This window comes from Cavia porcellus, unplaced genomic scaffold, assembly GCF_034190915.1.
Source record: "Cavia porcellus strain 051 isolate PalLab524CR breed Dunkin Hartley unplaced genomic scaffold, mCavPor4.1 scaffold_10, whole genome shotgun sequence".
NCBI lineage: Eukaryota > Metazoa > Chordata > Mammalia > Rodentia > Caviidae > Cavia > Cavia porcellus.
Window position 1 is genome coordinate 74,340,336 of NW_026947493.1, and position 24,463 is coordinate 74,364,798.

Consider the following 24,463-nt stretch of genomic DNA (forward strand, 5'->3'; position numbering starts at 1 on the left):
GCAGCTGGACTATAGGCTACTATTACACGATCAGCTTGTTTGGACTTTCCTGTTATCAGCTGCAGAGGTTTGATAGCCCTTAGCGTCTGCAGGAAAATGCTGAAATTATCCAAATTGGATAAGGCTCCTGACCAGATTATTTAATAGTACCAGAAAAAAAGAGGAATAACATTCCTTTCATATGGCTGTACTTTGACAGTGCCTTGTACTTGTAATTTTAATTATGACTCCATCCAAATGACACATCTCAGCAAGAAATGCGTGTAAATGTAAATACTAGTGTGTGTATATGGGCACACTCAGCTCCCAAACCATAACTGCTTATTTAAAATCAAATATAATTTCAAATGGTTGTCAGTCCAGCATATTACACAGAAATGAAACCACCAAATTCTAAAGTTAAAAGTTCTTTCCTCTAGGAGTCATCCAAGTAGACTTGCTCTCCCTCACAAGAGGACACTTTATATGGAACAGATGGGCTGATGGCTGTGTGACAAGCCAACTTCAGCCGCCCAGGGCAGGAAGATCCTCACGCGTGGCTGGAAGGAACATGTACCCCAGCACTGACCGACTTCTCAGCCTGACGCCTGCTTCCCATTCCTTAACATGACTAGGGGGAATGGGGAGGATTAACCCTTACAAGTTATTAGGAGAGATCATGAAGACCTATCCTGTGTTTAGGTCCAGAAACTTGTATGCTGTTAACCTTTGCTGAGCACATCCTGTGACCCTACCGCTGCTCCAGGCATTTCATGAACACTTTCACTTCCCAGGACCATCATTCTACAGGGTAGGCACAGCGAATGCTTCCCTCTGCACGTGATGTTAACTGAGGTGCAGGAAAGAGAAATCATCTAAGAACACACAGCTGAGCTGGGACTCAAATCCTTATCTCTTCACTTTCTACAAAAATATCTCCTGCTTCACACTGCTTTGGAGTGGTGAACAGATGTGTTAGGTACTGGCTGCGTATGTGATGGTTACCCCAAAATCCATCACTGATGTTCACAGAGCAAAGAAGCACTCAAGTACATGACCCAGTCACGGTATCATCATCACCACCATCACCATGCATGGGCAGGACCATGAACCCTCTCCCCCACGTTCATGTGTTGAAGCCTTAACTCGCAGGATTTCACAACATGACTGCACTTGGAGAGAGGGGTTCTAAGGATGTAAGTAAGTTAAAAGGAGACGGTTATGGTGAGCCCTGATGCAATCTTACCTGTCTCCTTGTAATGAAAGAGAATTTGGATACAGACATGGGCAGAAAGAAGACACAGGGGAAAGTGGCCACCCACAAGCCCGGAAGAGAGGCCTCAAAAGAACCAGCTCGCCAACACCTTAATCTTGAAGTCCCAGTCCCTAAAACTGCACGGTACCTGCTCTGTGGTACTGTGTTATGCTGCACTAGGACACTAATAGCATCATCATCACCATCATCATCATCATCATCACCATCCGGATACTTTGTCAAGCAGTCAAGTGTAACAGCTCTTTCAGCCCAGTGAGAAATGCTATTATGACCCCATCTCCTAGAATAGGACAGAAGGCTGTTGAGACCCTGGTGAGCATGTCAAGCCCAGGTCTGTCTGGCTCCAAACTCCAAGCTCCCTCCCTGCCCACGTTAATGGGCTTCTTAATCAATTAGTGTGTGTTTTAGTTTAAGAAAGAGGATTTCCTAGAGAGAGCGGTGGGGGGCTTTCCATAAGATGAGACCATTCATAGTCACCTGTCACAAGTATTCTCACCAACCTCACCTGTTCTTTGTGCTGCCAACTTGCTCTCCAATGGCTCTACCAATTTCAAATATTAACTATTGTTAAGCCTTTGATTATTATTGCTTGGCTACAGTAGTTTTTGGCATAGAATTTTTCTTTTGTTTGCACACACCTGCATTTATCTGTTTTCTATTTAACATAATAGTTTTATCACTTAAACCATGAATTTCAAACTAGAACATTTTCTCTAACTCCTATATTACTGACCTGACTTAGGAATTTAACCACAAACCCAACTTCCCTTGAAATGCTTAATACAACTATTGCTTCTTCTGTGGAAATGTTCTCTGCAGCATGGGTATGTGCTAATTTCTTGAACGCCTTAGATGAATGAATGCTCTCAGAGCAAATCATTTGTGATTTACACAGAGAATGTTTATCTTCATGCCCTTTGATCTCAGGGGCATTTTATCTTCAAAACAGGAGGGACATGGGGCTAGTGAAACTGTGCATTTTATTGTGCACTTCACTCTTCTTGAAGATTTGTCTGGCTTCAGTTTTATGTTCAACAGTAAATCCGCACTGCGGGTGTCTTGGGTCCCTTTATAAACATCAGCCAGGGCCGGGGATATAGCTCAGCAGCATAAGCGCCTGCCCAGCAAGTGCGAGGTCCTAAATTTGAAATTCTGGTACAAAACAAAACATCTGCCAAGCCCTCTTCTCTCCAAGAGAAACACAAAGTTGTGCCTGAGTCATGGAATTGTAAGTGTCTAGCAACTGCAAGTCCTTTCTCCAGGACTGACTCTGAAATTCTACAAATCTGGACCTCATAGCGGAGGACAGTCAGGTGACGCACTGAAGTCACAAGATGAGTGTCCCCAGGCAGTGTGTGCTCACTTCGTCCCTCCTTTCAGTCTCTGCCAGATGTCACATCATGACCAAGGACTCCTGGAACCAACTCATCTAGAACATACCTCAGGCCCATTACTCTTGATGTCCTTTCCCTGCATGGCTCTAGAAATAATTGCATGAATAATCTAGTTGTCTTACTTGCCCTATTAAAATAAATACAGTTTTCATGGAGTTTTGTTTCCTGCCTTAGCTTCAAGCCTTGTCTCACAATAGTCATTCAATGAACGTGTGAATAACACTGGCTGCAGGTGGAAACTCCTGGGGCTCACTGTGAATGGTGGCTTCCATTTTCCCACCGTCCCCTTCCCTAATTCAAATGATGTAAGTGGTGAGCATCTGATTATGCTTACTGTGCTCCAAGTCCTGAGCCAATCAGAAGCCCTATGAGACAGAAACCCCATGACTACAGTTTTTACAGATGAGGGAACAGGCACTGGAACGGTAAACTGCTTGCTCGGGGACACACAGCCTGTAGATGGTGGGCTTGGCACTCAAACCAAGGTGGCCCAGCTCCACAGCCCATAGGCTCAGCTATTTTTCTGTCTTGCGGTAGTGGCGCCCTATGCCTGGGCACTTCTCATTCTGTTCCCTCCCTCCCAGAGTCAATGCTGGGAGTGGGCAGGGTTAGTGCCTCTTGCATACAGATAAGACAGGGGGCAGCTGGAGGAGAGGAAGGATGAGGCCGAGGCCTCACAGAAGGCGACACCAGACTCCTAAAGGAGAGGCAAGTGGGAAGTAGGAGAGAACAGCTTGACTAACTCCCAGGGGAGGAGAGAGAAGCAAGGGTGGACACACAAACAAGGCCTGGGCTGGGCGGGACGTGGCCGAGCCACCTGACCACAGCAGATGAAGTAGAAAAGGACCAACCTCAAATTCCTGTAAAACACAAAACCAAAAGCCTCACTGAATAATAACAAAATGCAAACGGACAGTCATCCAGGTGGTTCTGCAGAAACCTAGCTGCAGGTAAGTCACCCGTGCAAAGCGTCTTATTACAGAGCAGACACAACGCCTACTTGCGTGAGAAGGTGGATCGCTTATTTCCCGCTGTAGACATATGGATCTCCGGAGCCGAAATGCTGCCTGTGCTGCTCGACGAGCTGAAATCAGCTTCACTGCCTGAAAAACAGCAAGGAAGAGAGCAACATGAAAGGAAAAAACTCAGAGGAAACGCTGGCCAGGCCTCCGCCTTCCAGGTCCCCGCGCCTCCCTGCACCCCCTAGCTCAGACAGATTCCGGAGCTTACAGGCTCTCAGTGTTTCCCCCGGAGCAGAGAGGAGAAGGAGCAGGCACAAGGGCATCATTTCATAAAGACAGGCTGGGGCCGGCCGGCCTGGTGGCACACAGATGCCAGCCTCCAGCAGACTAGCAGGAGGGGCCCAAGCTGGGCAAGAAGAGCCTGCCTCCCGTGGGACGGGCTCTCACTCAGCAAGGTGCCAGCCCAAAGCGTCAGCAGAATGAAAATGCACTCTGCTGTTCCAAAGCAGTTCTTCGAAGAGTTTCTCTCTGGGCTGCAGGCATCGAGCCACAGCTGAATCTGGCACATCGGATCTGGAGATAGGCGGCTGGTTAGAAGCTGCCGGGAGAGAAGTCTGGGCTCCGAAGCTACTGACCCCCACGCTATTTGATTACAGATCTGACTTTCTAAAGAGTATGCACAATTTTGCCCAAGAGCAGGACATTTTTTTCTTTGTTTCTCAAACAGAATGGCAGAAATGAGACCTGTGAATTATACAGACATTTGGAATTGTGCTTAGTTTTGGCGTGGCATTAATACTTTATGAAGACAACGTTACATGTTGAGTACAGATAAGTGTTGGGTGTGTGATTACATTAATACAAATTTGTTCTGATGAAACGTACATAGTTCTGAAAAAGCAATAGTGGAAATATTTCCAGAAATTGGCTGGGGAAGAGGCAAGAGAGGGTAAGTTAATAGGACCTCTGAAATGGAAGATGAAACAGTGCTTTTAGAAAGTAGACCTAGGCACACAGTTTTGTTTGACTAACAGTTTGTTAATTAACTACGACACAATTTGTGATTCTTCTATTCTACAACCAGAGGCCGCTCCCATTTTTGGATCTAGGGGAATATAAATAATCTAAATCCTCGATTATAACGATGATTATTTGTTAAGTGCCTCCTAGATCCTAAGCCCTGTGTGAGGCATTTTCATTTTTTTGTGACATTTATTCTTGACAACTCTCTAAGGTAGACATGAGTCTCACTCTTATACTATTTTGAAAAGTACAGGCTGATTGCGGAAGGCTGGTGTGTGACAAGGGCTGTGCAGGACCAAATCCTCAGAGCTCTTCTGGGATACCACACTTTACCCTCAGAGGGCAAGAGGGAGGAACTGGAGATGACAGAGGTTTTGGAGCCAACTATTAATCGCCATCTCCCTAACAAACAGGCCACGGTGAGGCCACGCCAGTGAAAGGATCCTCTCTCCCATCGAGTTCGTTAGTTCTGCTAAAAGGGACGCTGGCTGTGGCAAATCAGGGAGAGAAAAATGTCTTCTTCAGGATCCATGAACTCCAGTGTCTTCTGGGAAAGAGATGGAGAATGACCCTTAGCCATATGACAGCTGTGACTCCCAGCTCCCAGCTCCCAGGAGAATAAGGAGGGACATTAGGATGGCAATTCATCAGGACCCAGACCAGCTACTCCTTCTCAGTTGCACAGACTTTGTCTAATGATGTAATGAACTCCTAGAGCTCCCCGAACTTAATTAGTTGCTGAGTTGTAGTATTTTGCAGGGGTTGGTGATTGATAGTGCAATCCAGCAACAAGCAACTCCTGACAGCCTAATTCAACCAGCTTTGTCTGCTAGCAAATTATCAGGTTACTTATTAAATGATTAATATGGGCAATTTTCAAAAATACATCCTGTCAGTGTAGCCACTAGGTTTAAAATATTTTCTAGTATGAAATTATTCCTTGGAAACACCCAGTTTTCATTCCTTAAAAGACACACAAAAACTCATCAATTCTAGTTTAACTGCCTACATAAAAACAGAAATTCTAAAACAGGAACAGAAAATAGCTAAAAATCGGCCATTACCACTGGATGCCTTTGATCTACAGTAATTATATTTCCTGAGCTAAAAACAGTAACTTTGTTTTATATTTTATTGTTTCTGGGACTCAATACATTGATTTTTTGGTATTTACAGGGTCTGAGATCACTTTGTTCTAGTACCTTGCCATCTTATTTTCTGCACATCTGAAAAACATTAGAACCACATTCAGAGTGCCCTTCAGCTGAATTCAGAACTATTTAAATCACATGGCAGTAAAAAATGCACATGTTACTTCACAACGAAGTGTAGCTTGTGATTTTTAAAAAATATACTATTTGCAGTTTGATGAATACAATGAAAAAAGCCAGTGAGCTCTTCTTAAAGGTATACAGTGTCTTGGTCATGGTCTTTGTTGCTCAACATCTACAATTTAAAGGAGAGGTGTATTTTGGCTCACATTTCAGTCCATGGTTCCCAGCCCCAAAGAAGGAAGTGGGAAGGGTGTAGAGGACAAAGGGATAAAAAAAAAAGAATGAAGACATGTTCTGTGTATTTACCAACTCCCCAGGTGAATGCAATCACTATGTACTACAAACACATCCAATAAAAAATTTAAAAACACTTTGCTAATAAAAAATAAATAAAAAGAAGAAACAACATGGCAAAAGGGCCTGGTCAGGGAGAGCTGCTCAAAGCATGGCTGAGAGGAAGCAGAGAGACAGTGAAGGAAGGAGCCAGAAAGGGAGATAAATGCTCCCAAGTCATGCCCACCGTGACCCTTCTCTTCTGACCAAACCCCGACTCCTAACAGCAAGTTAGGGATAAGACCCCATAATCCAATCTCTTTCCAAAAACCCCTTTTATGAGAACTTGAAGCTCTTGGGGGACATCTAGATATAAATCATAACACACAGGAAAATGAAGTTTGACTTTTTTTGAGATGGAGTCTCACTATGTTGCTCAGGCTGGCCTCTAACTCTTGGGTTCAGGTGAGCTTCTTGACTACAAGTGTGTGCCACTGTGCCTGGCTCAGTAGGTTGATTTCAATGGATCATCTAATATACCTTCCCAATTCGCTATGCAAAATAACAAAGAGAAAGACTGAAGACATGAGAATCCCATTTATTAGTTGCCATTGCAGGTACAAACGTGGTGTTCTCATTTCCTGTAAACAGCAATGTACCGGGGGCATTGTTGGAGGTACTGTGTTTCAGTGCAGTTCTTGTGGCTACAGAAATCAAAGAGCATTGAGTCTAAACACACAAACTCTGGGTCAGGTGGCTCATAGTCAAAATTCCACCTCCGATTACCAGGTGGAGGGATTTGGGCATGTTATCTCACCTCTCTGCACTTCAGTTACCACATCTGTTAAACAGAGATGATCATCCTACCAACTGCTTAATAGAGTTACTGTGAGCAACTAACATATATATAGCTTAGAAAAGCATAAGATCTGAAAAAAATGATAGCTGTTACTACTCTGCAAGGATTAAAAGGCCAGTTTATAATATACTTCTTTTGCAAAAAAATTAAGAAAATAACATCAAGAAGGAAAAACAGTCTATAATTCCATTAGCAAAGAATAACTGGGGTTGAGTTTTGGTACTATTCACATTACAGAATCTACTTGGCTTTTCCTTTAACATATGAATACCTTTCAAACATACCATATTTTTAAATGAAAAGTAGGGTATTCCTAATTTTTCTCCTATTACAAACAAATACTATATACCATCCTAAGAACCTTTTACATATTCTTGCTTACTTCTCATAATATAGACCCTATGAAGTAGAGACAATTGTCTGTCCCTTTTCCAAACAAGACAGAGCTGATGACATTTATAAGGTTACATAACTAATGCAGGCCACCTGGCTCTTTGGACATGCTCTTGTTCAGTGAATAATGTTCAATAGATAAATGTGTGCATGTGAATTTCCATGCTTGTCTTTTTGCTGACTCCTAAATTTCTAAAAGTAGAACTTTAAGCCGAAGCACATACTCAATGTTAATACATATTCCATATCCATAGGGATCTGGGGATGGCACTAAGCTAAAGCAGTTTATTGTGGTCCATGGAGTGTGTGATCCGTCCACTGGGGTGTGGATAACCAACAGAAAAATCTCTGGTGTCAATGGAAATACACTGACACGGCATAGAAAACTATTTAGCCATTGAAAGTTGTCCGGTCCTTTCGAGGTTAAGAGGAATTTAAAAGTATGTATATTTAAGTCACCCTTATCTTTGTCCCTCATGGAAATTGCCTTTGATCTGCCACCTGGGTGGGACTCCAGGACAGAACAGGGAAGTGGAACTTGATGGTCTTTAGGGGACTTGGTGATGCCAAATCCTTGTGACTAAGTTTCCTGCAACACAAAGCATTTTCCATTGTCAAGAAGCTCTGCTTGGTGGTGTCCAGAAGTTTTGGTGGTTTCCTACCTGGCAATACTGCTGGCCTCCTGAGAGGCACTGCTTTTCTTCATAACACTATGTTCATAAACACTCAGTGCATGTACAGTAAAGCAGGGAAGTAGAGAAGAAACGTGGAAACAAGAAGGGTATGTGCCAAGACTGATAACCAGACTTATTTTTAAAACTCTGCCTATAATCAAGTCTCTTAGGATGTTATTATTTTTGCTTGCTTTTGGAATATTACAGAGTCTCTGTAGGTCATAACACTCCAGGTCTCTGAGAAAAAAGTAAATCTACCATCTACTAAGCTGTATTAAACTATTGTGAACCACTGGGGTAAGTAACCACTGCAAAGCGATCAAATTAATACAGGCTGAGCATCCATATCCCCACCTCACATAGAGGCAGTAAATTACAAAGAGGAAAACAGAACCAAGTCTCCATTCTCTCACCCCATCCTCCCATGCCAACACATACACATACCTCTTCTATTTAGCAGTCTCTAGGGAGAAGAGCCATGTTCAAGAAACAGCTAGAACAGTGGATACAGACAATTACAGCACACACTATCAGCAGGAGCCGCTCTACAGTGGATGCCCTAGAAAGACTCTCAGCTGAGAAGGTGTGGGGACCCAGCCAAGGAAGCCAAGAAATCCTCTCCAACTAAACAGGACTTTGGCTTTAATTTTTACAGTCCACTGCCCTGAACCCCCCAGAAGTGCTTATCTCGGAAAAGGAATATTTGATCTAAAGATCAGTAGATTGACTGGAAACATACACACAGATTTTCTTGCATTTCAAACAGCCTACTTTTAAAAGTTTCCACTGACATTACAAATTTAGAAGTGTTTCCTCTCCTTTCGGATTGATGCTCATTCAATTGTTAGAGCTGCCCTCTACTTAAAAAAAAAAAAAAAAAAAACAAAAAAAAAAACCACAGATATAAACATTTAGAAGCAACAGAGAAGTTTGAATTTAAAGTACCTACAAGTGAGTAATTTGTGTTGTTAGATCTAACCACTTAAAAATGAAGTTGCTTATGGGGAAAAAAGTCAAAGAGAAATGACACACCGAAATATTTATAATACATGATAAAAATTATTTATTTTATGAGCTATTCATGCAAAATAAAAAACACATGAAAAAAAATGAGAAAAGAATATGAACAGACAGATGATAGAAAAAGAAAAAACAAATTGGCAATATACATGAAAAGCTACCTAACCTCATAATATTAAAAATGTTAAGAAATAAAGACTTTTTTGTCTATATGATTGGCAAAAGAAAACAAAACATTTGCTAATATGTATTAAGGGTTTGTGAAAGGAAGTCAGTAGCTGAGTGTGAACTGGAACCACTGAAGGCTATGAGTTGATCCCACATGCATGGGGAAATAAAATTGTAACGCTAAGAACTTACACGAGCCTGTAAGTTCTTAGTGGACCACCACTAAGACCACCTGACTGTCCGGCGATTTTACCTGGGTAAATTGGGGCACCACAGCCTGGGAGAATCACTGCTATTTCAAAAAGTAGTGACTTGAGTGTGGAAATGAAAGGACCTGGGAGCCAGTTATCAGCCGAGGATAACAGCATGCAGCATGGTGGGTGCACGGGTCTGTGCTGCATGAATACACCTACAAATCGCAGGTCCCCTGCTCTATGCACAGAGTGTTTGTCCTGAGGGACTGATAAGAAAAGATCATCCTCATTTCCCTGGAGGATGAGAACATGACTTGGGAATGCGAGACATACAGGGATTCGTCAGTGGTTTTCCTAACTACGCATGTGTTACTCTTGTCATAAAGAAATATAAATAGAAGTACCATTACTTATGGACAATTTTTTTTTTCTTTTAAGAATGTAATTTTGGCCAGGAAGAGAAATAAGAAACCAATTCGCCTTTCCCATGAGCCAGCATGCGGGCTGGGAGGCAAGAATACTCCCCACCATGAGCATCCAGCTGATTCAGAGGATCACAGGCTGTTGCAAAAACAACTTCAGAGAGCAAGTGAGGTACAGAAACAATTCTTGTATTCTCTGATTGACTTTGAATGCCTAAAGCTGGTGTCTGAGCATCTATTTAGAGGATAAACAATATGCAATAATAGCAACTATGGGGGATTTCCTTCATCTTGGTTTTGAAATCCAATACTGTTCTGTTTTGTTTTGTTCCATTTTATTGTTTTGTTTTCTTTAATGTCCTGGTTGGTTTTACCCTTTTCTGTTTTGTTTGATTTTCCTATGTCTGATGGTATGGGCAACAATTTTAAAGATAACAAGAGGAATTATGTAACTATTGATTTCCTATTATCCTATTTTGAAGTCCTGTATCCCTTTCACTGTTTTGTTTTGATTGGCTTTATTCTGTTTTATTGTTTGGTTTTATTCTCTTTAAAATAAAAACTTTTGTTTTACAAAAATATGTAATTTTTTAAGGAAAATCTTTTTGTAATAAAAATAACCATACTATAAAATGTAGTAATGGCTTTGGAGCCAAGCTGCTGGAGTTTGAATCTTGGCTCCTCTGTGGACTCTTGGGAAAGGTGATTACCACTCCTTGGGAGTTTCTTAATCTATAAAATGGAGTTGAAGACATAGTATTGCTAAGGGACTGTCAACATTCAGCTGAAGCATGAGAAGAAATGGTGCCTGGCATATAGCAAGCACTCAACGTACGTTGTTAGTATTTTAGACCCCCTGGTACAGTGGCTTAAGGCCCAAAAGAGGGCTTTGCAAATATATTGCAACCCTTCCCCCAGAAAGACCCACAATAGAAAATGCCTTCCTCTTCTGAAGTCATGTATTTTATAATCACTCTTTACAAAAGTTTTCCATCAGCCACTGTCCAGAGAGCAGCATGTCTGTCTTGTGTGTGTGTGTGTGTGTGTGTGTGTGTGTGTGTGTGTGTGTACATAATAGAGTACTTAGAAAGACAGGAGAGCCTAAAACAGAGCCCCTTATAGAGCTGTGCCCTGGTCAGAACCCTGCCTTCAAAAAGCCCCAGGGAGCATGTGAGTAGGTTTACTACCTACTCATCTGCCCACAGGCCAAAGTCCTCAGACCTGTGGCTTTAAAGATCTGAAAAAGGGATGGAGAGAGATTACAAGGAGCCCAAAAAGAGACAGGAGATCAAGGATAGCTTCAAACAGTTCACACCTTTGTTCTGGGCTGGCTCAGCTACCTGTCCTGGGCAGAAACAAGCAGTCCACCTGCTGACCAAGAAGAAGACAATAAGCAAAGAGGGTGTGCAGAAACTCGGAAAAGGAGGAGAAAGTAAACGGCTTTGACCAGAAGGTGCTACAGAGCTTTGTTCTACCTCTCAACAGCTGTTTGGTCTTGTCCAGTTTTTAAAATCCTCTCTAAGGGCTGGGGATTTTAGCTCAGTGACATAAGTGCCTGCCTGGCAAGCACAAGGTTGTGAGTTTGATCCCCAGTATCCTTTCCTGCCAAAAATCCTTTCTAAACCTTAGTTTTCCACTTTTAAGTGTGTGTATATACATATTTCAAAGATTAACTTTATCTAGCAAACGTTTTGTGCACTTACCAGTGTCAGGTCCTGCTCCAGTGAGAGGATGATTCCACGCTTGTAGGGTGGTTGTGAAGAGGAAATGATTTAATGCATAGAAAGGTAGGCATGGGTTGTTCAAACCAAAACCATACAACAAAGCCAAACCCATGTAACAAAGACTGGTTTGCAAAGCAAGTGGGATACTTTGCAATTGACCCACAGTTTGAGGTCCTTATAAATGCAGTTCTGAAAGAAAGGCTAACCGATGTGCACACACCATTCGGCCAAGGGAAATGCTCATACTCCAGCAGACGCTGCATGGGGGTTATTCCTTCAGGTCTCACCTGCTGTCTTTGGTACAGCCCATAAGTCTATGGCACCCATTAGACAGCACCAAGGAGTCACGCACCAGGCTTCCTGCGCTCTGCACTGAATGGACATTGGAAACAAGGCCTTCAGTAAGTGGGCTCCGAGCGCAGCCCCCTCCCCGCTTTCTTTCACTCATCAGGCCTGGGCAGGGGCAGAGTGGCCCCACCATCGTGGTCATGAACTTCTCCACAACTGATTATCTTGTGTACCCAGCAACAGCGGAGTGCATCCTCCGTGAGGTATTTTCCAGACTCTCCCCCGCTCCTTATCTTCCGTCTCTTGTCAACTGCACTAATGGAACCCAGGTTTCTGCCCTTTTCACGAAGCTTAGGAGCAAAGTCTGCAGCTTCTATTTAAAGAGAAAAGTGTTGATTCAGTCAGTATTTACCAGAATGAGATGCCTGCCCTGCAAGTCTGGCAGGAAAACCTGAATCAAGGAAAAAATGGCACAGAAGGGGGCGGAGGGTGCAGAGCAGGGGCAGCGTGTGGGGGCAGGAAAGGGGAGGAAGGGTGATGTGACACGCGGGAGAGACAGGTGGGGATGAGGGCCAGCGACGCTGAAAAGCCAGAGCAGGACTGCGATGACCACGACCTGGAGTCCAGTATATAAGGGAGAAGGAGAGGATGCGAGTCCTCCGGAGTCTGCTCCTCAGCTCATCAGAGAGGAGTGCTGTGAGCCTGCATTTCCAGACCTAAATGAAAGAAAAACTCCCACTCACTGGAAAGAGATGCTATCATTTACAACTCACTGCCAAGACAACCAGCAAATCTCTGAGATATAGTTTTTTTAAACCTCACTTCTATACTTTTAAAATAGAGCTTTTGAAAATGGGAAGGAGACCAAGAAGTGGAGGGAGTGGAAGAGAAGTGGCTGGAAAAGGAATTCAGTGGGCTCTGCACAGGTGCCACCTCCCTGGATGCATGCAATCATTACGCACTGCACACAGACTAACCAAAATGAAACTGTAAAGGACTCTGGCTCTAGGTCCTAACAGCCTGGACTATCTCCCCTCATCCCCGTCCCCACCATGTGAGTACCTCCAGGGCACCCTGCTGTCTGCCTGACTCAAGGTTCCCTGTCCCCCTCTGACAGCCCTGGGAGCATGACAGCCCACCATCTGCATAGAGGCCAAGTGTCACCCTGGCTCATGCCCCTGACCTTCTCAGCAGCTCTGACCTCCACCTCCACGCCATTTAATTTGGGCAAAACCACTTCCACACCCAGAGGTCCTTTCGTTCCTGTTCATGAGTTTTCTCTTCTCTCAACTACACTGTCAATCTCTATGAAGTGATTTCTCTTTTGTTTTAAAAGAGTAGCCACATTTACTAGCTGTGTGACCTTGGAAAGGGTCACCCAGCACCTCACTTTCATCTCTGAAAGTGGGGGTGTGAATAGCATCTATCTCACGGAGCTGACAGAAGGATTATAGAAACTGACACCGTGATTGCCTGTCTGGAAGCGCATTACACTACTGCTATTATCTTAATTTGACTTCTGAGAATCGCCCTCTGTACCACGTCTCAGTCCCAACATGTGAAGCCCATAATCAGGACCTGGGGTACAGGACACAGAGAGGTGGAGACAGCACGGGTGGAAGGAGCTGCCCGGGAGCCAGTGACCGGAAGAGGGAGAGGCAAAGCACAGGGAAGGCCACCGGGCGCCTGGGCTGGCGAGTTTATAATGCTCCTGCAACACAGTTCCCGGTGAAGTGCGTGACTATGACACCTGAGAGCTTTCAGACTTGACACACAGGATTGATAGATCCTCCAAAATCTCTACCTTCATTTCTTTGAGAAAAACATGCAAATCCATTAGCTTTCTTAGAGGTGAGTGACAAAGAAAGAAACTGCTTTCCCTGCACTAGGGGCTCTGCAGCCTGTAGAGCCACAATGACCCCGCCAACAGCCTCTGTGAGTAGCTGGTGCCCGACCCCAGCCCTCTCCATCTACGTGGTGCAGAGATGAGAGACAGGAGCTCAGGTCACAGAGGGCTGTGTGCAAGCCAAGCCTGCCATTTCCCTACACAAGAGTGGCAGATCGTTATTTTCTCTGCAATCCAGAAAGCTATTTTCTCAATTTCTTTTTCTTAGTAGGAATGTCAGATACACAGCACTAGCTGACTCATAATGGTTTTTACACGACACTGTCCCTTGTTCACTTATTCACGGACTGATCTGTTTGCGGGTTTATGTTTAATGTTATAATGAATAAAGACACCATTACCTATCACAAAAAATAAAATACAGACATTTACGTCTCCCTGTGGGGTCCTCCCTACCCTCTCCCCTGCACACCGTTCCCTGGCTTTCATTTCTACAGAGAATCAGCATGTTTACAGGTCCGGCTAAAAAGCAGATTGTTTTTGCTCTTAGGCATCTTGTTTCTTACTTTTCATGAACAGATCATCATGATGTATATAATCTTTGGGGATTGATTCCCATGCAATATTACATTACTATAATTCCATATAACTATGGTGCATTCATATGGTCTACCATGTAATATTCTAGTGCATGATTTGTACCCTGATTTTTTCATTCTCTTGATGATGAGAAAATGAGTAATTAATTTCAGTCTCTCAGGTAGTTCAACTTGCCATTCCAGGGGTACAAACTGCTAAGAAAAAAATTTAGACCAAGTCCACTTTTACGCAATATAGTCCACAGACAAAACACACAAATAACAACAAAACAGCTCTGTGGGTCACCTGTCTTTGTACCCCTTTCATCCTCACTATAGAGAGCCAAAAGCTAAATCTCTCTTTACTCACTCCTAATTTTAGGATGGGCTAAGGTTACGCTTCATCCTATAGTTCTGATCTTGTGCAGTCCTTAAAGGTCCACAATTACGCAAACTTCACTGGGGCAAGATCAGGTCACTCCATGACTCTGTCCCTTACAGTCCTTAGACATGAGAAGTTGGCCCAGTCACTGGGAATGCACACAGCCTCACTGAAGGAAACATCGCTTGTCCCAGGGAGGTGAGGCAGGGGACAGGTGGTTTCCTGGGAAGGTGTGCAGGTCTGCTCCACAGCCCCGGACTTTTCCTAGCTCTACGTGCAATCACTGGGCTTAAGCTGCAAACGAGAGAAACATCTGAACTGTAAAGCAGCCTCACGTAAAAGTCTGCATGAGAAGGCTTTGGCACTGTTCAAACCAAAGCAAAGATTTGTGCCCTCTGATTGTCATGGAAGCATCTAATGAGGTGACAATTTGTCATTTCAACTGCATCACATCCTCTGGGAATGTGTTACTCATTGAAGGTGTTTTCTGTGAAACAAAGTGACTCAGAGGGCGGGGTGGGCCAGTACTTCAGGCTGTAACAGACTGTGCAGCTACGGGAACACTCATTTTGGAGAACCTCTATGCTAACCCGCTCCTATCCTCAAGATCCCTTATATCACAACTTTCTCAGAGGCTGCCTCTGACAGAGCGGGAGCAGAAGGCTTGGCTGTTGCTTAAAATACAGACGCATGCTGTAGTATCCATTTTAGGAGCCACTTTTACACATTCGACATCCAAAATGAGGCTACTGCTTAACTTACTTGGCATAGTACTGAGCAGTACTAACTACGGTTCCTATAATTGGCAGTACGTATTTCAGAGCTGTGTTCAAGAACAGATTCCAGCACCAGTATGTCCAGGGTGGAAGTATCTTTGTTCAATGACCTCAGGCACCTGCCTAACCTCATTGTGTTTCAGTTTCCTTACTCTAAAAGGGCAAAAAGGGGGCCTACTTTATTGGGTTGCTTTGAGGTTTACATGTCATGATGTTGCCCTGAGAGGACACAGTTAATATCCATTGCCATTATTCTGCCATTCATCCACGTGTTTGTAAGTGTGCCACTGAAGTTTCTCAGAGACTTGCACGCTGATACTACAGACTTAAAGAAAAATTAATGTGTCTTAACAAAGAAGACAGAATGCGTATTACATGACTAAATTCTAAGCAGATGTCATGGTTTGATCTGAAATGTCCCCCAGTGAGCTCATGTACTCAAAGGCGAGGCTTTTGGAAGGCGACTGAATCACAGGACACTACACTGTATGGTGGATTAAGCCTTGAAAAGTTCACAGTGGAAAGTGCTGTTAAGAGGTGGGTCCTGACAGTGGAGGAGGAAAGTCACTAAGGGATGTGTGCGTTCTTGCCCCTCACCCCTTTTTCCCTCTCTCTGGCTTTCCCTGTGTTCTCTCCTTCCCCGATGCTATGGGTGGAGCAGGTTTCTTCTGCCATACTCTTCCATGGGGCTTCTGCCTTAGAGCCAGCTAACCATGGAGTGAGCTCCCTGAAACCATGGGCCAAAATAGCCCTCTTTCTCTGATACACGTGAGTGTCAGGAATTTTGTGCTAGCAAGAGAAAAGCTAATGCAAGTGACTAACACGGTTAGAAAAATACACTGTACAAAGTACACAGATTCTTATTTCTTCACATCAAGCTGTCAGACAAGCACAATTATTATCCCCATTTTATAGATAAGGATATAGGAGAGGGCCGGTGACTTATTCAAGTTCACATGACTCAAAAATGGTGAAACTTGGATGGGAAACAGCACAGTAATAAAAGCTTCAAAATATGTCTTCTTAAAAAAATGCACCTGCCTGGCATATCAAGTGCTGGAAAAATTATGTTTTCCTGTTGGGTTTGCTTGCTTGCTCTTGCAAAGGCCATGGGGAAATCTTTAAGGTTCATTTCTAAATAATCTGCAGCAGCGGTCCCCACAAGATTGTCATCACTCTGCTCTTTGTCCCTGACCATACGGCAATCCATTAGTGAGTGCAGAACACACTAACGCGAAGACCGCTCTTGCTGGAGCTGAGCTACTCATCTACTTCCAACAAAGGCAACAGAACTGAACTCCAGTCTGAGGCAAACAGTTAGCATATTATAAATATACTGCCATACTAGAACATCAAATAGGAATCTTTCTTGGCGTGGTCTGAGGACCACAAGCATCAATAGCAAGTACACTATTTACCAAAAATACAGATTCCTGACTCATTCTCCAGATCTGCCAACTAAAAGTTTCTCCAAGGCAATGGCGTCACTTGCCCTTTTGCAAATTACCTAGATGATCTTCCTCGGGCAGGAAAGTTGGAGAAGCATTACAATAAAGGGTTCCAGTTTACAGTCCGTCATTAAAAACTGCCTCCAGCTGCTTCACCCTGTCTTTTGATCCACTTGCTCCTTCCCATCCTGAGGACTCCCTTGTGACCCTGAGAACCTCTCACCCGTGATTAACTAAACAGCCTCACACAGAGCCCAGCTGCTAGGTGTGGCCCTGGGCACTCTGTCTTCTACATGGCTCAGGAACATAAATCTCATTAGGTGATTTCCTCTTTGAAGCATTTCAATGGCACCCATGCCTTAGGATAAAAGCCCACAGTCCTTAGCACAATGGACAACCTCTCCAGCTTGCCCTGCCACACCCACGGCCAGCAGGACCATTTCCGGAGCATGGCCTGACAATCTGCCCTTCTCTCAATCAGGATTACTGTCTTTCCTTCTGGGCCTGGCTATGACCTCTTTTTCAGGTCTCAGGTTAGTCTTGACCTTCACTTCCTTCAGGAAGGAGATCAAGTGCCCCTCCTTCATGCATTTACTCACCTGGAATTTTACAAGCACCTATCACGCTGCACTGTAATTGTCTGTTTGCTTTAGTGCGTTTCCCAGGAGGACTTGCCTTCATGGCATCCTGGTAACTAACCCAGGGCTTAGCCCACAGTAGATGCTGCTGCTGTGAAAGCTTTCACAGCGTTAGACTAAGTTCCTCTCCCTGGCACTACGCAATGTATCCCAGAGTGTATTCCCACTTTCCCTTCAGACTGAATTGACAGACTGCTGTTTTTGCAATAAATTAGAAATGTTCCCTCTATCCCTAACTCTATCCCACATGTGGGAATCTCCTTAAGCTTGGGCTTTCAGCCCTCGATACTAACATGAAAACTGAAAAGACCCTGCTGTTTACTCACCACATCCCCAGAGCCAACACGGTGCCTGCCGAACAGCAGATTCCAAAGAATAATAGCGAGTGAGGAAAGAGAGGTTGTGAAACAGCTTACAGACCTGACAGTGGAAGCAGTATTGCCAATTTATGAGAAATCACAGAGAAAAAGAGGAAGCAGGTTGGAAATGGACACAAATGTACAGGTTATTAACACAGAGACAAAGTTCTGAAAATCACAAACTGCTAAATAAAATTATTTCAAAGTCCCTCCATAGGGCAAGAGTTCACTGCCAGATATAAAAAACATTTCTCGGTCCCTGTCTGACACAGTTATGATTGCCACATGCATCACATGTATCTGGAACCCAGTGGTCATTTAATACAATCACTTAGGATCTTCCTATCAGGACGGCGGACATGTGCGTCCTAGGTGACAGCAGAGCTCAGTGCCTGAGGATGCAACTACTGCACACTGCTCAGCAGCCTCCAGGGAAATCTCTAAGAACATGTCACCTCATTCTGTCCTTGTCCCATTTAACATGCTTAATTAATGGCAGAAACGAAACCACAGAAGCTGGGTACCAAGAGCAGACAGCAGGTTACCTAAACCTTGAAGGGATAACCAGTTCAACTAATGATGGAATTACTAGGTAACAGTGTCCCTAACCACTGTGCACTCAGAGCCTCCTCTGTCAAGAATGATTCACCTGCTGTTTCCTCTTTTCTTCCCTCCCAGACACCAGGGTAAAGATGAGGAAACCGAGGCTATGAGGGGTGATGAGCTGAGCTCCAAGGCTATGATGTGCATTGTTGCCTTGACTGGAGGGAGAAGCTCTTAGGAAATCAGTGAAGCACACTTCGTGTTTCCAGGACAATTAGCGTGTGGGCAGCAAACTGATACAGGAGACCTGCCCCAAATGTGGGTGGTGCTGTTCCATACAGAAGGGGCCCTTCGGATGGAACCAGAAGCAGGAGGAGACCCACAGTCCTATGTTTTTCCCTCTCTTCCTGCTTTCTGGAAGTCATAAGGTGAGCAGCATTCTCTGCCACGTGTTCCCCACCACAGGCCCACAACAATGAAATCAGACTGCCATGAACTGAAACCTCGGAAACCGTGAGCCAATATAAAGTCTTTCCCCGTTAGGATGTTTTGTTAGGTATCTTATCGCTGGAATCTAACACAAACAACTGGATTATAACAACACAATGAACGCACCACAGGGAGGGGGACACTGGAAAAAAGAGGACACACACTCAGCTGGGATGAGGGGATGGGAGCAAAGGGACAGTACAGACAAGATGCCACTTAAGATGAGCCTGGAGCTCTGGGCAGAAAGGAGCCAGTGTTAGAGGAAGGGCGCTAACTTCAGGCCAAATGAAGTGACAACATGGAAGCTAGATGACGCACACTTGTCATCTGTACACTCACTCTGGGATGATGAGGTGGGAAGATAGTGAGTTTGAACCTGGGTAACTCAGCAACTTGTTTCAACAATTTAAAAAAGGGCTGGGGATACAGCTCAGTGAAAAGAACCTGGATTCAATCTTCAGCATGAGAAAAAAAGGCAACAACAAGAAAACAAAACCCCCCAAAAAACAACTTGGAAGGAAAACATAGGGCAGGTGAGGAATATATTCAGACCCCTGTTTAAATGGAGCACAGTAGTCTGATGAGACAATGCAGCCAAAAAGATGAGCTGTGGTGACAGGGCTGAAGTATATGAAATCTAAGGCATGGGAAAGGGGGAAGTGGGCTGCAAGGAAGGTGAGAAGGAGCCAGGAGGGCCGTGTACAGGTTCACATGGTACATGAACTGAATGATGCTTTGTGAAGCCTCCAGGACAGCAGTATCGGAGGACAGGCTGGAATACAATTCAGGTGACATTAGAGTTAGGAGGCAAGTCACATGGTCAGGTAGAGACCCCATTGCGGAGGCCCCACCTTGAAGGCTCACAAAATTAATTGCATTGGCTCAACATCCTGTAAAATTCCAGGCAGGTGAACAAAAAGACTTAAAACAGGAAAAGTATAAAGCGAGTTAAACATTAATAAACATCTTTATCTGTGGTTCACACTTGGCTGCTACGCACATAAAGGAACAGTCAAATGGAGATACGTGTGTTTTCCACACAACCAAAAGAGCAGAAAAACAAACAAAACAAGAATAATCTCAGTCAAATGAAAGGAAAAACTGCCTCTCATATTGCCTTTGGAATCTGTCAGAAAAAAAAATTAAATAATCGGCATGGACTTAAGAGTCTCCAAGATCAGTGCTGGATTTTCCCTGTGTAATCTTTAATGCAATGTTTTGCAAGCACAAATGTCAGTAATATAAAACAAATAAGCTGAGTAAATTCCAGCAGTCTCTGGCATCAGTACAGAGCATGAGAACAAAAGCAGTGGAAAACAGAGGGCCAAGTGAGGTTCATTTTCATTCTGACATGTGCTCTGGGAGCTAAAGCAAGAAAAGCAAAGAGGAAAATGGGGAGCTGGGGCAGCGTTCCTTGGTGAAGGCCTGGCCACACAACACGGGCCTTTGGATCAAAGGGCAGCATCTGAGGAGAGCAGATCCAAGCAGGCGCCATGAAGCTCACCAGAGTGTCAGCCTGGAGCAGACCTGCCTAAGGTAGACAAGATGTCCCACCTCCAGTAACAGGAAACAAGTTCAGCCATCCGCCTCGCACCATTGTCCACTGACTGAAAATTATTAAAACTCTCCTACTTCCGAGCAAAATGCTTTTGAATTCTCCCTTCTCCCTAGTCCCTTTTCCCAAAACCAGTCCTCTATCTAATGAGGTTCACAGCACTCAGACTGAGGCGTTCTTAGGGTTAGATTATGCTCTTCACACAACTGTGCCCTGCATTTCTATGGCTTCTTTCCTGGAATCTTCCTCAGGATGTCGACTCTTGCTGACATCTGACACACAGCACCCGTTCCCAGGCCAACCCTATGCTTGCTCAGTTACTGGGCCCCACCTCCTGGCACGAGCTAACTTTCAAATTCCAGGGTACTCAGTGTTCTCTGGTTTCTCCTCTCCTTTCTCCCCAGTCACAGTGTTCTATGAAAAAAACCAAAACGGAGGGGCTAGGGATTTAGCTCAGCGGCATAAGCACCTGCCTTGCAAGCAGGCGGGTTGTGAGTTCAATCCCCGGTACCGATAAAAAAGAAAAGACAAAAAAAACAAAAAACAAAACAAAACAAACAAACAAAAAAAAACCCGGAATGGAAATACAGAGCTGGGCCTTACAAATAAATGAAGGTCACCTTCCTTGGGCTACTGCACAGCACTGGGATGCCAGTCAAACAAAAACAAGCAGGCTTTGGAAATGCTATTTTGAAAATATCCCCAAACAACTGAATGGTATTGACTAATTTCTGCACCCTGAATCACCCCAATGTGACAAAATTAACATGGTTCAAAAGGACCACGTGCACTAAAGTTGGGTCACAATCCCATCTGGGCACAGTGAACCACTACAGTACGTTCTAGGCTCTGTCATGGCCATTCATTCAGAAACACCTCCTGAGAACTACTAAGTACGACTCAGGATGCTAATTAAGAGAAACACACAACTGGGAAAACATGGTTGTAGGGCTCGGAAATGTTGCCGGTGTGTTCTATCATATTTTTAGGGTGTAAGGTGATGATATTATTTTTCAAGTGCAAGGAACTGATGACATGTATGGTAAGACAGTGGTCACCCAGAGAGGGAGGCAGAGGCAGGGACGCTGCAGGAGCTCATGCACGGCTGCAGTGGCCGTAACTGTGAAAGCGGGAGGAAGGTCACTAGTGTTTGCTAGGGCAGCTAACACAGTTTATGCACACGCTGTATACATGCTTTGTGTGTACTGCTTCACATGTAATAATTTAAAAGAAAGAGGCTAACAACAAAAGCAAATTTAAAAGAAAAGATAATAAATGGACGAAGGACAAAATGAAAGGGAAGGAGAGAAGAAAAACAGGGTGCACACCCTAAAGAAGCTCACATCCTTACAAAGAGTTGTCTAAAAATAATTATTTAACACAACCCTGTGACCACAATAATACGATTTTTAAAAATCCCTCTAAGGCCCAGATAAGGGAGTACATGTCTATAATCCCAGCACTCTGGGAGGCTGAAGCAGGAAGACCACACATCTGAACCCCATCTGGGCAGCTAATAACTGACTGAGACGTGTTACCATAAAAAGTGAAAAGGGGTAGGAATGTTGCCTAGCGAGAAGGTCCTGGGTTCAATTTTGAGTACTACAAACCAAAAAAATTTTGGTTAACAACCAAAATTTTGGTTAACACATTGCATTTTGGTTAACAACAATAGCTTCTGAAGTTCAAATCTTTAAGCGTCTGCACTTAAAAACCTAAAAACCGATTTCTAGTCTTTGTGTCAGAATGGCATCACACTCCCTAGGACCCTTCCCAGGTCTCACAGTCTGGCTACAGGGTCCCCTGCTGTGCTCTCAGGAAACCCTGTGCTTCCCCAGAAATGTATCCCATGCACACAGGGGCTCCTGGTAGACCGCTGCATCCCAGCGCCTGGTTTGCAATACGTATTTCTTGAAAAACAATGGAAGTGTAGCACAACCGGGTTCCATTCTGTTGCACAGCGGCTGAGACTGATGAGAAAAGCAAGGGTAGAATGCTACACTGGAGAGTCCCAGGCAAACCGCAAGAGTGACTGACCCGGCTTTGAGCAGCAAACCTCTTTGCCCCTGCTTCTCTGGGCCCAGTGGTGTGCAGGACAGTGGTACAATCTGCAGGCGTCACACTGGGGCTTCCAAGTCTGTGGCCCGGATCGTTGACTTCTTCCCTTAACCCCAAGGAGGAAAGCATTGATGTCAGGTGGTAACCCAGTATCAGGTTCAGGTGTAGCCTCCGTCTTTCAAGAACAGTCAGGCCTGCTCCTCGTCTCCGCAGAAATCAGATCTTCCTGGCACAGGCCTGCAAGAGCTGCCTAGCTCAGCCTCAGAGGTGAGGACCAGGAGCCAAAGACTCAGGGAGATCAAGTTTCCCTGAGCAAGGTTACTGCTGCAGGAGGCCCGGGGAGAGCCCTCTACCCGAGACTGCTGAGCGGAAAAAGACCCAGCAAACAGAGCTGTTAACCCAGATCTAAGAAGCTTCCCACAGGTCAACAGAAGGATGTGACCCCCAACTCCAGAGGACAGCGACACGCACCTAACCAACACCTGACACCCGTTGTGTGCACAAGGTGTGCACCTGTGGGTCCAAAAGCAATGGAACAGCAAGTGAGGCACTGCTGAAGAAAGAGGCCAACACAGTACAGATAAAAGCTCGCCACGTTAGTGGAGAGGGGGCCAAGGAGCTTTTTGTCTTGAAACATGAGAAAAGAAGATTTGTTCCAACTAAACTTCAAGTGGTGCTGCGTATGAAATTACATTAGGCAAAATACATTCAGTACGCATGGAGCTGCACTGCTTCCAAGTCCCCAGCCTCTGGAGACCTCCCTGGAGACCACATCCTACAAACGGCCCCTATTCCGTTCCAGGGAGCTGGTGTGGTCCGGATTCCTGCACGTGCTGTGTTCTTTCCAAGCCAACCAGATGGAAACGAGAGATCACGCCAAGAGAACACGCCAGAAAGAGGGCGACACTCAAACAAAGCTGCAGCACATAATCTAGGTCAGATCTTCGCCAGCTTTACAATCAGCACCAGTGGGCCCTGCACATATGGCATGTTTAAGCTTTTTTGGGCTCAAATGTCAAACAGCATTAGTGCAAAAGGAAAAAATCCCAGCATGGGTTCTACCTTTTTAAAAAAATATGGATTCATTGATCATTTTCCATCTCTTCCTGTTCCATCATTCCTCAAAATTTCAGTTTAATGAAATTACTCTTTACTCACGATAAACCATGGACTGCATCCTGAACAGAAATCCATTCAGGAAAGGGAGTGAACTTGAAAAATTTGTGCTGGGATTTAGCTTGGTGGGACAAGCGCCTGCCTGGCAAGTGCAAGGTCGTAAGTTCGATCCCCTGCACCAAAACCAAACCAAAACAAAACAAAAAAACTTGAACCTATAGTTTGTCACATTTCTAATTCAAGTTGTAAATTTTAACTAGAATTTTGCTATGGTCTAGTTTCTTTTATCATACATCTATCCACTGTGGTATTCTACGTATCTTCTGTGTTAGTGGTAAGCAAAATCAACTGGGAAATATTTTATTGCATTTATGTCTGGCCATTCAGCAAACTATACAGACACACTTTGAAAAGGGGAAAAATACTGAATATTCTGTTTTGTGACGCTAACATTCTCATGTACACTGAATCCTACAGATTTCCTTCAAAATGCCAAGTACACGTAGGTTCTTAGAATTCAGTAGGAAACTTGACAGGCTGAAAAAGAATCAAATTAAAGAATGGCTTAAGCTGCCAGCAGAAAGGTCCCTTGACCCATATGCATTGTAAAAATGACGATAATGCTGCACATAATAATCACAATTCAAAAATGGCTAACATTCTTGTATGCCATGTGCCACAGATTGTGTCATCAAACAACCGAGGCAGTCTTATCTGACACAGACTGTTACTACCTGCACTGTGAAAACGAA

General features: G+C 44.3%; 1 protein-coding gene across 8 annotated transcripts in view; it reads right to left on the reverse strand.

Moving 5' to 3' along the window:
• The window catches only part of Sybu (syntabulin), a 68,725-nt gene that overhangs the window by 7,005 nt on the left and 37,257 nt on the right, over window positions 1-24,463 (reverse strand). For 6 of the 8 annotated variants that reach the window (XM_013143708.3, XM_013143705.3, XM_005008208.4 and 3 more), the window contains one exon: window positions 3,650-3,752. In XM_013143708.3, the coding sequence (XP_012999162.1) occupies window positions 3,650-3,752 (103 nt within the window). 8 annotated transcript variants of the gene reach the window in all.